Below are 15,984 nucleotides of genomic sequence, written 5' to 3'. Positions count from 1 at the left end.
GACACGGGGCAGGGCTCAAACTCACGAACTGCGAGATCATGACCTGAGCCGAAGTTGATAGCTTAACCAACTGAGCCACCCAGGCGCCCCTCAGAAACCTAATTTTCTTCTTGTGGAAAGTCTTTGCTATAAGCAGGAACATTGAAGTTTCTCAAAATATATTTTCACAGTGACAGGGTTCTTTGTACAAGATACTTCCTTTAGCTATAAATGTCTACACTTTAAATTATGGCACTTTCCTCCTCCAAACAGTAAAGCATGTGATTACATAATGGTCTAAGGATTATTTGCTGTGTGATAGAACATGTTCATTATGTGTGAACATTCATTTTAAGCATTACGCTTAGCATCTTTACTTTTGAGAGGGTCAGAGGACAAAGTGTCTGTCATCTTTCTAGCCTCGTGGATTAGATGGCACTAAAATTGCATAATAGATAAAGCAAACACAATGAAACATTCACATTCTATTTGGACAAGTTAAGTCAGGGAATCTGCTGATCACATAAAACCCACGTCTCACTTCTTTGGTTTAGTTCTGCATGTTCTGCTTTCCTGTTTAATCGAGAGGTTTAAGACAGACTTCAGTCATCAGCGACATCTGGGGAACAATACATTCACTCACGGTTGTTTAGTAAACAAGTCGTAGATAGAAGCACTGTGTATATACCGTGGCCTCTTATGAATCCGCCCACTCGATGGAGAGAGAGAGCAGGGGTCGAACCAGCTGCCATACAGCAGACGGTCCTCCTTACCTAAAGGGCTCAGAAGCGTGCAGTGGCAGAGGGACATGTTTATTCTGCCAGGCTCCAGCTGTAGCTCTCCCCCGCAGGTCACCACCGCTGGGCCGAGCACGACCGACCGGAGCCACGGAAGTTTGTCATTTCCCAAATGCACCCCGCGTGTGTCTGCCCCTCCTCTGTGTGGCCACTGCCTGGGAACTTTACCACCAGTAGAGGCCCTGGGTGCATTGTGGAGGCCTTGTTGTGTGGAGATGGAGGGTCTAAATCGGAACAATTTTGTATGCCCGACTTTACTATTCCTTCTTAAGAGATACTCAATCACAGACAGTATCCATTTAAATTGAATCTCAAACAAATTGCTTCTCCTCTGTGTGTTTTACCCTAACAGAGTACAGCAACTGTTGAAACGTGAGCTTTATTTATCTTGAAATGACGGAAGCATAGTGAGGTTGATAACATCCTCTCCTCTCTTTTTTAAAATCTATTTTATTTTTAAATGTGAGTGTTGTAATTTTTTTTAATGTTTGCTTTTGAGAGAGAGAGAGAGACAGAGCATAAGTGAGGGAGGGGCAGAGAGAGAGAGAGAGAGGGAGACACAGATTCTGAAACAGGCTCCAGGCTCTGAGCTGTCAGCGCAGAGCCTGACGTTGGGCTTGAACTCATGGACTGTGAGATCATGACCTGAACTGAAGTTGGGTGCTTCACTGACTGAACTACCCAGGCAGGTTCCCTTTTTTGTATTTACAGAAACACTGAGCAGATAGTATAGAGTCCCCTTGTTATTCTTCTACTCCCACACACCGTTCTTTCTATTATTTGCATCTCATCAGTGTGGTACATTTGTTATAATTAGTGAACCGATATGGATATAGCATTATCACCTAAGCCCGTATTTTATTCAGATTTTCTTCGTTTTTTACCCTAATGTCTCTTTTCCATTCTAGGATCCAAGACACGTATTGTATTTAGAGGTTCTGTCTCCTTATGTCTTCACTGTGGCAGTTTCTCAGATTCTCCTTATTTTTCTTGACCTTGACAGTTTTTGAGGAGTCCTGATCAGGAATTTCGCAGAATGTCACCCACTTGGGATTTGTCTGAGAGTTTTCTCGTGATGAGACTGTAGTTGTGGGTTTGGGGAACAGTAGAGTGCCATTCTTAACATATATCAAGATTACAGATTGGCAACATCACTTACCACTGTGGCTGTTGACCTTGATCACCTCCGTAAAGTCATTTGTCAAGCTTCTCCACTGAAAAGTGATTCACCCCTCCCCACCCCCTGCCCTTTCCCTGCTGTCCTCTGGGAGGAGTTATGTTCCCCTCTTTTAGAGTAGAATGTCTGTGTAATTTATTTGGAATTATTCTGCATGGGAAATTTATCTCCTCTTTTTCATTTGTTATTCAGTCATTTACTCACATCAGTATGCATTAAGAATGTTTATTTTATACACTGGTTTATAGTCCAATGCTGTTTTGTTTTGTTACTCAAATTGTTCTAGCTTTGGCCACTGGGTTGCCCTCTCTTTTGAAGTTATGTTCAAAGAGGAGTCATAGTTTCTGATATCCATACACACAAGGGAGAGGTCTCAATTGTGGGACTGCCCTGCAGACCACCCTGTTCAAGGGTGGTGAACTCTACTCCTCACACCTCTCAACCACTGGGGCTTGGAGCCAGGTCCGTGGAGAAAATAAGAGAGTTGTGAGATCTAAATTAGAGGGTACACAGAAGAAGAAAGTAATAACGCTTGGATTGGGTAAACAGTTACGGGCACACGGACATGTATGCACAAGGATTGCATTTAGTTCTACGTTTAACAAGTGTTTTACGGAGTGCCTACTGTGTGCTGGGCACTGTTCCAGGTACTGGGGATGACACACCCTAACAACACAATGTCCTTGACTTCCTTCTCATGAGAGGTAGACCATAACCCCAGTAGATGGTGACAGGTAGTCAGAAATGCTGCAAAGAAGAATGAGGCAGGACAGAGGGCGAAAGCTCAGCAGGGTGGCGTGAGGTGCTCCTTTAGAGAGTGGCAGAGGAGGGCTGTCTGATGCAGTGACATTTGAGCAGGAATGAAGTGGGGAAATGAGCCTGTGCGTATGTGGGGGAAGAGGCTTCTGGGCAGAGGGAATAGCAAAGTCCAAAGGCTTTGAAACTAATGGCTAAAATGAACCTCAGGGATCACATGTGGACTTAAATCTCCCATGCTATCCTGATTTTACTATTAACATGAATTATTAAAAAGAATTCAGTGAGCAAACGTGATTGCTTATGCAGAAGTGGTCTCGTTTCTGGCCATTAGCACAGCAACTGACCTAACCTCCAACTCCCATCTGGCTGGGGTTTCCAGAGGGGAGCGGACTATTCCACATTTGCAGGCCTCAGGAAAAGGAAATGTGCACAGCACCCACTGACCTCGTTCAGGATGCCCCCTGTTGTGTCCTAGGAGGAAGGGGGAGCATTATTGAAAGCCAGCTAAAAGGCCAGCAGCACCGTGTCTTATGAGATGTAGCCAGAAATCAAAGCTGCTTGAGTGGTTTTCAGATGTCTTAATTTTCATAATTGTTTCCACATTATGGGCTAGCTGAACATTTTTTCAGAGAATCAAGTTTGGGATGGTCTAAATGAAAGCTTTGCTCATGAAGTTTTCATTTGGATTCCACATATAGACTTCCTAAGCCATCATTTTATGAAGTCTTAAATTACTGAAGTTTGAAGTTGTGGTAATAGCTCCAAAGTTTAACATCTTTTGTTTGGGGGGTCGGAACTAGCCAAATCCTCTAAACCTTTGGTATAAAAGAGAAGAAGAAAAGAGGGGGGGAAAGGAAAAAAAAAAAAGCAGCTGGGGATTTGGCAGAATTAAAGCTTCGCCACATTAGTCTTGAAATTGACCATGTTGTGTGGCCCACTTCCCATAAAATTTGAAAACAAATTTTCAGAAAAGTGCCTTTTCTGTGCTTCTCAGGGCTGTTAAAGCAAAACAAAGAAACCCAGGCTATTTATAACGCCTAGATTTTTTTATGGTACAGGGCAGTCTTTGAATGTGTCTTGATTGGATCACTCTGTTTTGGTAATTCTGTAGTGATTGTAAGTGTGACTGTAGTTGTTGGGTGTTTTGTTTGCCCGTGGAGACAAAGTGGACTGGCGTCCATAGGCGTGCGGGCCTGGGAACACAGCTGCCTGAACAGAATCCAGGGTTGTCTCTTACTAGTTGTATGACCTTAGGGAAGGGCGCTTGAGTTTCCTCACCTGCCAGATGGATGTGATAGTATGGGCGTCACTGTTGGGAGGATTAAATGAGATGACCCACCAGGCACAAAGTAATCACTCAAATATTAGCAGTTAGGAATAGTAGTAATGACGTGGACATAGGAAGTTAACTAACCCAAGAACAGAGGTAAGTAGTTCTCTAATGGACATATTTAGTGCATGATACAGAGGTCAGCAATGGTGTTTGACCCTTTCGTGTTAGTGGGAGAAGAGAGAGTGTAGGACCGAGATTTATTCGTTCCTCCCACAAATGCTGATGCCACAGATGTGGTCGGAATTGGCAAGATCCCTGTTCTCCTGGAGCAGAACAGTCCAGTGGTGGGAAATGGACCATAAATGATGCATAGACACGGAAGAAAATATGTAGCAAATGATAGATGCCGTGGTGAAGATAAAACAGGGCTCTGTGGTTACTTTGGAGTCTTTGGAGAAGGTGTCTCTGCGGAGGAAATGTTTAGGCCCGGATCACAGAATCCTATTTTAAGCGTTTGAGAGAGTTCAGGAGATAATAAATTGATCATTTGTTATGAGCTCATTAAATTTTTTGGTAATTTCCAACTAAGAAAATATGATCTGTCATTAGTATGTACTAGGGACCATCAATAAGCTTGCAGCATATGACGGGGGGAGGAAAAAAAATCAAAAGCACTAATTCACAAAACTTCCAGTTATTCAATTAAAAAAATTTTTTTATATGTTTTATTTATTTTTGAGACAGAAAGTGACAGAGCATGAGCAGGGGAGGGGCAGAGAAAGAGGGAGACACAGAATCCGAAGCAAGCCCCAGGCTCTGAGCTGTCAGCACAGAGCTGGATGTGGGGCTTGAACTCACAAATCACGAGATCATGACCTGAGCCGAAATCAGATGCTTAACCAATTGAGCCCTTCTAGTTATTCATTTTTGAAGCTCTGGGGTGATTGCATTAGGAAACGTTTTACAGGAGAGATGGGGAAAGGGATGTCCTGATTTGATTAGTTGTCAATGTCTGAGGTTTTACGGTTATGTGACATTTGAGGCAGGAAACCATTTTATTTTCATTATCACTGAAAAACTCTCAAGTGTGCTGTGCTGGTGAGAGTAGCAATAATGAACATAGCGAATCCTTGAGGCTTTTCCTTTGAACGTGAATTTTGATTTTTCACAGCCATATTTGTCAAAGAAAGGTAGGATACATTAAGTGGAGTGTATGGTCCCAAGGCAGAATTAAACTAGCATTTAAAAGTCTCTTTACTTATTTATTACAGAAAATGTAGACCAGAGAAAAAACTGGGAAGAATTTTTTCTAAGTGTTTATTTTTGAGAGAGAGTGCTGGCAGGGGAGACAGAAAGAGAGGAGGACAGAGGATCTGAAGCGGGCGCTGCACTGACAGCAGAGAGCCCCATGTGGGGCTGGAACTCACTAACGGTGAGATCATGACCTGAGTCAAAGTCGGACACTTAACCAACTGAGCCACCCAGGAACCCCAGGAAAGAAATTTTTTAAATGATCCCCGATTCTACCATCCTTAATGAACTATTTGCACTTTGAGATTTTTTTCCTTCTATTTTTCTGTATCTTGAAAGGATAACTCAAGAAATATATGTGTGTAAAGTTTGAGAAATGTAGATGTGTACATTTTTCTGTAGTGGGCTTTTAAAATGAATAAATCTTTTTATTTCCAAAAAAAGAAAAAAAAAGAAATGTATGTGTGTGCATATATATGAATATATATGTATGCATGTGCATACATACTTATATAATTATTTACAATTAAGATGATGGCATGTGTGTGCTTTTTCTCATGGTAAAAACAACTTCATGGTAAATACAATTTTCAGTGGCTGTACAATATTCCATCCTAGGGAATCTTTTTCATAGTTTCCCTGTGTGAACTTTATTTGCTCTCATTGTTGGTTTCTCCCAAAAGTAGGGTTTGAGGCTGGGAGGTAGGGAGCTGTTTGGTGAGAGTTCTGGTTAACCATGTTTTTTTCTGTGGTTTCTCCCTCAGCGTGGTAAGACAAAACTACTTCTCAGTCTCAGGATGATTTTTGTTGAAATATGTTCTACGAATGTGCCATTTGGGGTTTGATGGAAGGAAAGTTGAATTTGAAGATTTTTCAAGTAAAAATCATTGAGGTTTTAGGGTATCATATAATTACAAATTCCACCATATTTATGAACCAAAACTAAAATGTTAAGACCCCTTCAAGAGGAAATTCAGGAAATTTAAAGTGTTCTTGGTGGTATCTTTATCCCAGTGTCTTTCTGACCTATTAATTGATATTGCTGATGAGTTAGTCAAGGATAACATAACTTTTAAATTAGAAGTGTGTTTCTCTTGGGGCATCTGAGTTGGTTAAGCATCTGACTGGGGCTCAGGTCATGATCTTGTGGTTCCTGAGTTCGAGTCCCACATCAGGCTCTGTGCTAACAGCTCAGAGCCTGGAACCTGCTTCGGATTCTGTCTTCCTCACCCTCTGCCCCTCCTCCACTCATGCTCTGTCTCTCTCTCTCTCTCTCTCAAAAATAAAGAAACATTTAAAAAATTATATATATATAAAAATAAATATGTTTCTCTTAGCTATCTAGAGTATATAGCAAAATAAAGTACATAAGTTATTTTTTATTAGTGAAAGAACACATAGTAATTGCACCATTAAGATTCTTCATGTTCTTGAATGGTTTGTCTTGAATTTCCATATACTTTTAATACTGTTGAAAGCTGAATTTTCTCCTTGAATATTTGAATTGAATTACACTAGATTAGTGTCTTCAACTCTCATATGCAACTGGTGGGATTAGAAATACGATGAGTTTGACAATATTTATCAGAAACCTTTAAATAAACTTATACCCTTTACTTCATGAAGTTGAAATCTGTGGATGAATCCTAAGCAATCCTCTTGGGCAAACTACCTGTTGGTGGTGGGTCAGTTGGGCTGCTTCCATCCAGAGGGGACCTTCAACCCCGACTGTGGGGGTGCCTTTATAAAATAAATAAACAAGGGTTTGGTCCTTTTCTTTAAAGAAAGAAATCCTAAGCAAATAGTTGGCCAAGTATGTAGAGATTAATGTACAAAAGTGCAGCCTTGCTTACAGAGGCTAAATATTACAGACAACTGAAATGTCCAACATGTAGGGATTAAATAAAGTGTGTCATGTTCATATACTGGAACCTTATGAAGCTATTAAAATTATATATTTTTAATTGGGGAAAATTACCAAGATACAGCATAGGTATGTTGGCCTGTTGATGGAGTTGTCTGCTGTTGGCAGTTAAACGTTGGTGAATGTCTGCCAAAGAGAGTAGTTTTTCTTTTGTGATTAAAATTGAGTCCCCTTTCCTTGTAATTGAAAGACACTAGAACCATTTGCCTCTTGAGACCATTGCCAGTTTGTTTATTTTAAGCATATAAAATGATATTTTACTTCGTATTTGCTATGACAGAGAAGTAGGTACCTAACTCATGTTAAAGTATCATTACACCATTAAAATATAAATTAAAAAGGAAACCCAGGGGGTGCCTGAGTGTCTCAGTTGGTTAAGTGTCTGACTCTTGATTTCTGCTCAGGTCATGTTCTCACAGTTGTAAGATTGAGCCCTGTGTCAGGCTCTGCGCTGAGCATGGAATTCTCTACCCCCCCCCCGCCCCTCCCCCCTTCAAAATAAATAAAAACTAAAAACAAAAAAAGACGGTCTAAGATATATTTCTGTTTTGTGCCATTTCAAATTGGTATCTGCTCTGCTTATCCTGATTCTGGATATGGTATTGGATTACAGCATTTATAAGAATCTTAAAAGCTAGGGATTTCTATCAAGCTCTCACTGTTAGAGCCACATCATTCACACCAGTGGACTGCTAGTGCCTGGGCCTACTGGATCTCTGGTTTTCCAGCTAATACATTGCAGCCTCAGTCCTTGAAAGGGAGCCCATAGTCATCGTAGCTCTCGGTTTCCTGGCTTTCAACTCCAGCTTCCTTTGATGGGACCCTTCATGGCTGTGGCCAGACCACTGTGAGGCAGAACACCTGTTCTCTCTCCACCAAGCATAGATGGATAGGGATCCTTAGGCTCCTCTCAACCCCTCCTTGGCCAGAATCCCTTAGTTTTGGTGTCCAAGAGATCTTGTCCCGAGAGCAGCGTCTTCTCTGCCTGCCTGATGCCCCAGTTTGGGGCCTACTTTCAGACATATGTCCTGAGGACTCACCCTCACTTGGCAGGTATGTTCTTACATCCTTGGAAGTCTGCCTAACCTCCAGAGCTCACACCACCCGCTGCGTTGAAAGCCCAGGGAAGGAAAGTGATTTAAACTGATTGAGTCTGAAAATCCAGTAAGCAGATCCCCACTGGTATAATTTGAATTAGGACAATAAGGAAGAAGTGAACAAAAAAAAGTAAGGAGGAGTACTGAGAACAAAGTCTTCAGCCCTGCATCACATGCTTAATAAGTGAGTGTTGTTATTACAGCTTGAGACGAAAAGATGGCAAAAGGAGGATCAGGAGTAGAATCAGAAGTGGTACAAGACCGATCTCTTGGGGAGTCCATTTGGTCGTGTGAAGAGTATCTCAGTACTCATTATCTTGGTGAGAATGTGCCTGGCCTTACCAACTTGCCCTTGCCTAGTGAACGGAATCCATGAGTAAGGAATGAACTGGAAACCACCAGGAGAAAGGATTTACGTGCTGTGTTGTCGTTGTTACTGGTGCAGAGTGGATATTGCAGGGCTCAGAATATCTGATCTGTTGCTGATCCATGATCATTCATTCAACCAGCCAGCCATTCAGGAAATACCGGTCATGAGGGAGCCAGGACAGGTGGGTCTTGAGATTTTAATGGTGAACAAAACAGCCGTAGACCATCCCTCACTGAGCTTGGACGTAGCCTGGGAAACAGACAACAATTACTAATGCAAGATAAATGTTGTGATAGGAGGTCAGGGGCCAGAGTCCTGGAGCAAGGGATATTTACACCGAGATCTGAAGGATTAACAGAAGTTGGCTAGAACACGGGGCTTAGCAGTGGCAATTGGTGGTTTAGCGATTGAATTTGCAAAGAGTGATGTTTGTTTCTTCTTTAAATTTCTTTCTAGGATGTTCGGTTCTTCTCCACAATGAATGAGTGTTACTATGATAAGCGGATGGACTTTTTTTATAATAGGAGCAACACAGACACTGCCGATGAGTGGACAGGAACGAAGCTTGTGATTGTTTTGTGTGTTGGAACATTTTTCTGCCTGTTTATTTTTTTTTCTAATTCTCTAGTCATCGCAGCAGTGATCAAAAACAGAAAGTTTCATTTCCCCTTCTACTACCTGTTGGCTAACCTAGCTGCTGCAGATTTCTTTGCTGGAATTGCCTATGTATTCCTGATGTTTAACACTGGCCCCGTTTCAAAAACTTTGACCGTCAACCGCTGGTTTCTCCGCCAGGGGCTCCTGGACACTAGCTTGACCGCCTCTCTGACCAATTTGTTGGTTATTGCTGTGGAGAGGCACATGTCAATCATGAGGATGCGGATCCACAGCAACCTGACGAAAAAGAGGGTGACGCTGCTCATTTTGTTTGTCTGGGCCATTGCCATCTTTATGGGGGCGGTCCCCACACTGGGCTGGAATTGCCTCTGTGACATCTCTGCCTGCTCTTCCCTGGCCCCCATTTACAGCAGGAGTTACCTCATTTTCTGGACTGTGTCCAACCTTGTGGCCTTCTTCATCATGGTTGTGGTGTACCTGAGAATCTACATGTATGTCAAGAGGAAAACCAACGTTTTGTCTCCACATACAAGTGGGTCCATCACCCGCCGAAGGACACCCATGAAGCTAATGAAGACGGTGATGACTGTCTTAGGTAAGAGAACCAAGGGAGCCATTATTCCCATTCATTCAGCAAATATTTATTGAGTGCCTAGTGTATACAAGGTGCTTGCTAAGTGAATGCAGTAGTGAACAAGAACAGTCATAAATCCCCAATGTGCTTGGTGTTTACACTCTTGCAGGGGAAAACAAGTCAAGTATTGTAATGGGGACAAGGAAAATAATTTTGTAGTACATTTTAATATAAATATATATTATATTATATTATGAATTTATATTAATTAATATATATCATATATAATTATATGATTTATTAATTAAATTATATATGTATAAAATATATAATTATATATAATTAAATTATATTATATTTATAATTAAAAATTATTAAATAAGTTGATGAGTCTCATTGGGAAAAATAAGGCAGGGCAGGAAGATAAGGAGGCTAAGCAGGTCTAGTTTGCAGTTCTAGCTTCCGCTGAAGATGACTTTTGAGCAGACGTGAAGGTGGTGAGGAAGCGAGCTGTGTGTGTGTCTGGGGGAGGCCATCTGGGCAGGAGATGCAGTAAGGATAGGAACCCAGAACAGCAAGGAGGCCAGTGTGGCTGGAGTAGAGCAAGTGGGGAGAGTGGAAAGAGAGGAGGTCCGGGAGCTGATGAGAGGTGCTAGGGCCACTCAGATCACGTAAGGCTGTGTAGTTATCATAAGGACTTAGGTTTTTCTGAGTGAGATGAGAAGCCATGGGAAGGTTTTGAACAAAGAGGTAACATGATTGGACCTGCATTTTTTTTTTTAATTTTTTTTTTCAACGTTTTATTTTATTTTTGGGACAGAGAGAGACAGAGCATGAATGGGGGAGGGGCATAGAGAGAGGGAGACACAGAATCGGAAACAGGCTCCAGGCTCTGAGCCATCAGCCCAGAGCCCGACGCGGGGCTCGAACTCACGGACCGAGAGATCGCGACCTGGCTGAAGTCGGACTCTTAACCGACTGCGCTACCCAGGCGCCCCTGGACCTGCATTTTAATGGTACCTTTTTAGATGCTGTTTTGTGAGGGGCAAGGGCAAAGGCAAGAAAATATAAGAGGGCAGGCATTTCAGTACTCACAGAGGTGATAGTGACAGGGACGAGAGGGCAGTTGGGAGGTAGTGCCTTGTCAGATTCTGGATGTTTTGTAAAGATCGGGGTGACAGGATTTGCTGATGGATAAGGTGTGAAGCACGGTGACAGGAGGAGGGAGGGTGGGGCGTGTCATTCATTGAGATGGGGAGGCTGTGAAGGAGGAGGTTTGGGGGGAAGATCGGGAGTTTGGTTTTTAGAATCGTATTAGACATCCAAGTGAGTTATTGAATCAGGAGTTCAGGGATTAAGTCTGGACTGGAGATTCACTGAGAGTCATTGAGGGAAGAGATGGTATTTTAAACCAGAAGAGTGGATAAGCTCACCATAGTGGGGTGAATGTGGATGGTGAACATGCAGAAGAGGACCAAAGAACGAGCCTGGGGGCCCTCCAGTGTAGGGAGGGTGGGGAGGCAAGGAACAACCAACAAAAGAGCCCTCCAAGGAGTAGCCAGAAAACCCAGGAGAATATGGCGGCCTAGAAGCTGTGAGAACAGAGCCATCAAGGAAAGGGAGTATCTGCAATGTGAATATTCTTGGGAAGTAGAGTGAGATAAGGTCTTACTAGGCTTAGCTTAGCAAACTAGTAGTTTAAGAAAAAAAAATTTTTTTTTTAAATGTTTATTTGAGAAAGAGAGAAAGAATGTGAGCAGGGGAGAGGCAGAGAGAGAAGGAGACACAGAATCCAAAGCAGGCTCCAGGCTCTGAGTGGTCAGCACAGAATCTGTTGTGGGACTTGAACTCACAAATCACGAGGTCATGACTTTGAGCTGAAGTTGGACACTTAACCGACTGAGCCACCCAGGAGCCCCAGCAAACCTAGTAGTTTTTAGGTGACTTTGAGAAGATCAAATCTGGTATAGCCTGATCAGAACAAAATGAATAAAGGGAGAAGAGGCCTTAGGACAGCAAATTTGAACAGCTCTGAGGACTTTGGCTTTGCACTGCGAGCCCTGTCCCTAGAAGAGGTGTTTGGGTGCAAAGAATTTTCCTTTTGTTTTGTTGTAGTCTGGTCGGCTGCCCTGTCATTCTAGTCCGGGTTACAGGTGGAACTGGTGCTGTGTGGGCTCACAGGCCTTGTCTTCTGTCAGACAGGCCATTTCTCACCATGTGTGGTGGCTGCAGCAGCGAGGACTGTTGTTGAGAGACCCTGGAGTATGTTCCCGTCAAGTCCCAGTACGAAGGAATTATGAAATGAATTCTTGGGAAACAATTCATATTAGAGGATGTAGGGAATCTGTCGTATGGTATGGGAGGCATCGTGATGCCTCCGGGTCCTGAAATTGCTAGTAAGATATGGAAGTCAGCAGATACATAGCGTGATGGTTAAAATGATTTCAAACTGAGGGTTTGTTTTCGTTAACAAATATTTATATAGTACTTACTATGTGTTAAGCATTGTCCCAAGTGTGTTGTAGATACCATCCTGTTTAATCCTCATGGCGATCTTGTGATACAGGTGCCACTGTTATCCCCATTTACCAGATGGAGAAACTGAGCAGAGCTATATGCCCAAGGCCACTCAGTGATGGATAGTGTCACCAGCACTCACCGTGTTGTTTGGCCTTCAGAGCCCACATGTGTAACACTGTACTCTCCAGCCAGTTTTGATTTATTTGGACTTTTTCCTGGTTTTCTCTTTATTCTGTCTTTTGCTTTCACCCCCTCATTCTTCATTTCACCCCTTGATAAGAATGTAGACTAAAAGTAAGAAAAGGAAGGAGTCACATTAATCAGTTTTTCCACCCTTGAACTAGATAGGGTATTGATGTTTTTGGTGAAGAGTGATGTTCAGTATTTGTTGGGATCGTCAGTGAATTCTGCTATTTTCCCTTCTGGATTTGCAAGCATCATTGTTTGTTTGGCCATTTGTCTTGAGAGGTTACCTGCCTGATTAAAGAGAAAGCTTTCTGTTTTCAGCTTATTATATATCATCTACAGTCTGTAATCCTAGGTGGGGAGAACGGGACTCTGTAGGATAGTGATGGTCACTAGCTTCAGGTTTGAATGTAACTTTGTCTGGAACGGTTACGGAAGGGTGAAATACAGGAGCTGTGTAGTTTTGGCAGGTGTGGTGTTCGATAAGGGAAAAAAACAGAATAAACTGTGAAATTGCTAAGTAGGATAAGAGAAGTTGTGGCACTTAGATGGAACAATGTGGGGGAATTGGTTAATGGCGGGAAGACAGTTTGGTGGCGAGGACCTGGGGAAGTTCCTTAGTGGTGAGACAGAGGGATCTGGTGGAAGATGAGAAGTTTGGGGACAGAGGAAATGAAACTGAAGAGCTGGGTAGTATGAGGTTTTTAGACTTGGAGATCCTGATTTCTTTGGATTGCAGAAGATATGGTTTTAGCCACAACTCTGTCATTTCCTACAAGGGTGATACAAAGCATATTATTAGCTCACTTTTTCCTGGTTAAATTTCATCATGTGAGGTAGGTTAGATGATCTTTAAATTCTTTGCAAGTTATAAATCCAATGATGTTGTTATAACAATAAGTGACCAAAGTCAACACAGAATTCAGTGGGTTGACTGTGTATCAAAGCACAGTCTTTTTCCATGAAAGTGTTTATCATAGTATCTCCTCAGGGAGGAAGATACATGTAAGAATTCAGTTGCCTAACCCAAATAATAGCATCTCTGAAAAATCAGCAGTGGTAGCATCTGTCATCACTGTAGTCACTGGTTCTATGTATGTGCAAATTAGTAGCTTACTACTTATTTCTGTAATGATTGTCTGATTTAATCATTTGGACTTTTCTGCTTGCATTGATATATATGTTGTGGGAAAGATTAATATAAGATTGGAGTTTCTTTTCAATATACCCTCTTTTAAAGATTACAAAGTCAGTCAATTAATATATATTAACTGTTGAACAGCATCTAAAAGGCAAAGAGTTGCATGAATTCAGTGAGCTGAATCTCATTTCAGAGAAGGAAGATGGGATGGACAAGTGGAGTTTGGGGACGGCTTCTCGGAGGGCTTGGGATGTGATCTTGAAGGATGGGTGGGATTTGAGTGGGCGAGGGATTTTAAGTAAGAGAAGTAACAAAATCAAAAGGACAGTAGAAACACCTAAAGCTTGAGTAGTGCCACAAGGAAGGCCTCGTGGAACACTGATGCATGTTGTGGTACAACAGAAAATAGCTCAACCGTGAGTCAGGAAATTTAGTTGGCCATCCTCTTTGGAAGGAGAGAGGTAGACCAGATGACCTTTGTGTGTATTTCCAGCTTTAATTTAGTATTTTGGTTGCATACAAAGCATACAGAGCTGGTTAGGGAGCAGATTTTTTTCCTTGTTGAGGAATGTGATGATAGTGTGAATTTTAAATCTGTATATGAGTGGAAAGGCATCTAGGCATTGTGTGCCCATTTTAGCAGCCCGGAGGCAGAATGCTTGCTCATTTCAGGGTCATAATGTGTGATGAGCCCTTCACATGAAAGAAGTTGCTTATTGAATGTTCTCATGGAAGAGACATTGCGGACACATGATCCCTGCTTTCCACAGGGCACCAAGGCCTTGCCTAAGAGAGGGTCATGTATTTTGAAATCCTACTTGTTAACAAGGCTCATTGGCTGTAGCAACCAGACAAATGCACAAGAAGCCCCCCATGAAAACCTCTCATTTATTGTCAGACAATACACCATGTGAACTATGAATACAAGGATGTTATGTTTCCTGGGAAATGGGGGCTGGATTTTCTTCTATTTTGCAAAGTCTTAAAAAGTAAAAAGGAAAGAAGTCTGAGGGTATTGTGAACCATACTTTTGAAATCTTCCATTAGCCTTGTCTCTTAGGGTGGTGTTTTTCAAACCTCAGGTTGTGACCTGTAATGAAATCAATTAGGAGATTGTAACTAATACTTTTTGTGTGTGTACAGGATTGTAATATAAAACGTATTTTCTTTTTTTAAAGTTTATTTATTTTTGAGAGAGAGAGAGCACAAGCAGGGTAGGGATGGGGAGAGAGGGAGAGAGAGAATCCCAAATCCCAGCTTTGTGCTGGCAGCACAGAGCCCAACACGGGCTTCGATCCCGTGAACCTTGAGATCATGACCTGAGCTGAAATCAAGAGTTGGATGCTTAACAGGCTGAGCCACCCAGGCACCCCTAGAATGTATTTCTTAACATGGGTTATGGTCAAGTCTGCTTGAAAAGCCCCGGTCGAGGTTTCTTTTCCAGCCAGTAATGACTGACATCTTTTAAAATATAAGAAACATGATGGGGGCACCTGGGTGACTCAGTCGGTTAAACCTCTGACTTTGGTTCAGGTCATGATCTCCCAGTTCGTGAGCTTGAGCCCCATATCAGGCTCTGTGCTGATGGCTCAGAGCCTGAAGCCTGCTTCAGATTCTGTGTCTCCCTCTCTCTCTGCCCCTCCCATGCTCCCTCCCTCCCTCCCTCTCACTCTCTCACTCTCTCTCTCTGTGAGTGTGTGTGTCTCAAAATTAAATAAACATTTAAAAATAAAAAAAAATACAAGAAACATTATGGCTAAAGGACCTTGAAAAAGGTTGTGGTAACTGAAACAAAGAGCTGCATGTTTTTCTTGTCATTTCCCCCTCCTACCTCTCCACTTAGGTCAGTGCTAAATTCCTCTTGCTTTCTCTCAGGGGAGAGAGGAAAGAGGCAAAGGTGGTAAAGAAACAGTGCTGGGGGTTCTCATGCTGGGAGGAAATAGGTGAAAATTCAGTCCATCATGAGCCTTGCTAGAGTACTAGTAATAAGCATACATGATGTTTCTGCAGCACTGTGTCTTTTTCAGGGATTTATTTATTTTTTTAATGTTTATTTATTCTGGAGAGAGAGCAAATGGGGGAGGGGAACAGAGACAGGGAGAGAGAGGATCCAAAGCAGGCTCTGCACTGACAGCCGTGAGCCGATGTAGGGCTCAAACTCATGAACCTCGAGATCATGACCTGACACTCAACCAACTGAGCCACCCAAGGTGCCCCTTTTTCAGCATTTTAATACATGTTCTCATTCAGTCTCAGGGAAATCCTACAAGATAGGTGGGGAAGATATTATTATTCTATTTTTCTGCCTCCCTTAGATA

The 15,984-nt window shown here is 42.3% G+C and overlaps 1 protein-coding gene across 1 annotated transcript in view; it reads left to right on the top strand.

The window, feature by feature from the left end:
- The window catches only part of LPAR3 (lysophosphatidic acid receptor 3), a 76,528-nt gene that overhangs the window by 16,434 nt on the left and 44,110 nt on the right, over window positions 1-15,984 (top strand). The window contains exon 2 of the mRNA XM_043575454.1: window positions 9,084-9,840. Coding sequence (XP_043431389.1) covers window positions 9,105-9,840 — 736 coding nt within the window. The 5' untranslated portion in view covers window positions 9,084-9,104. The remainder of the gene's footprint in view (window positions 1-9,083; window positions 9,841-15,984) is intronic.

The sequence above is a fragment of the Prionailurus bengalensis genome, chromosome C1 (assembly GCF_016509475.1).
Source record: "Prionailurus bengalensis isolate Pbe53 chromosome C1, Fcat_Pben_1.1_paternal_pri, whole genome shotgun sequence".
Taxonomy (NCBI): domain Eukaryota; kingdom Metazoa; phylum Chordata; class Mammalia; order Carnivora; family Felidae; genus Prionailurus; species Prionailurus bengalensis.
The sequence above is the reverse complement of the archived record's forward strand: the minus strand, read 5'-3'. Positions and strand labels throughout refer to the sequence as shown.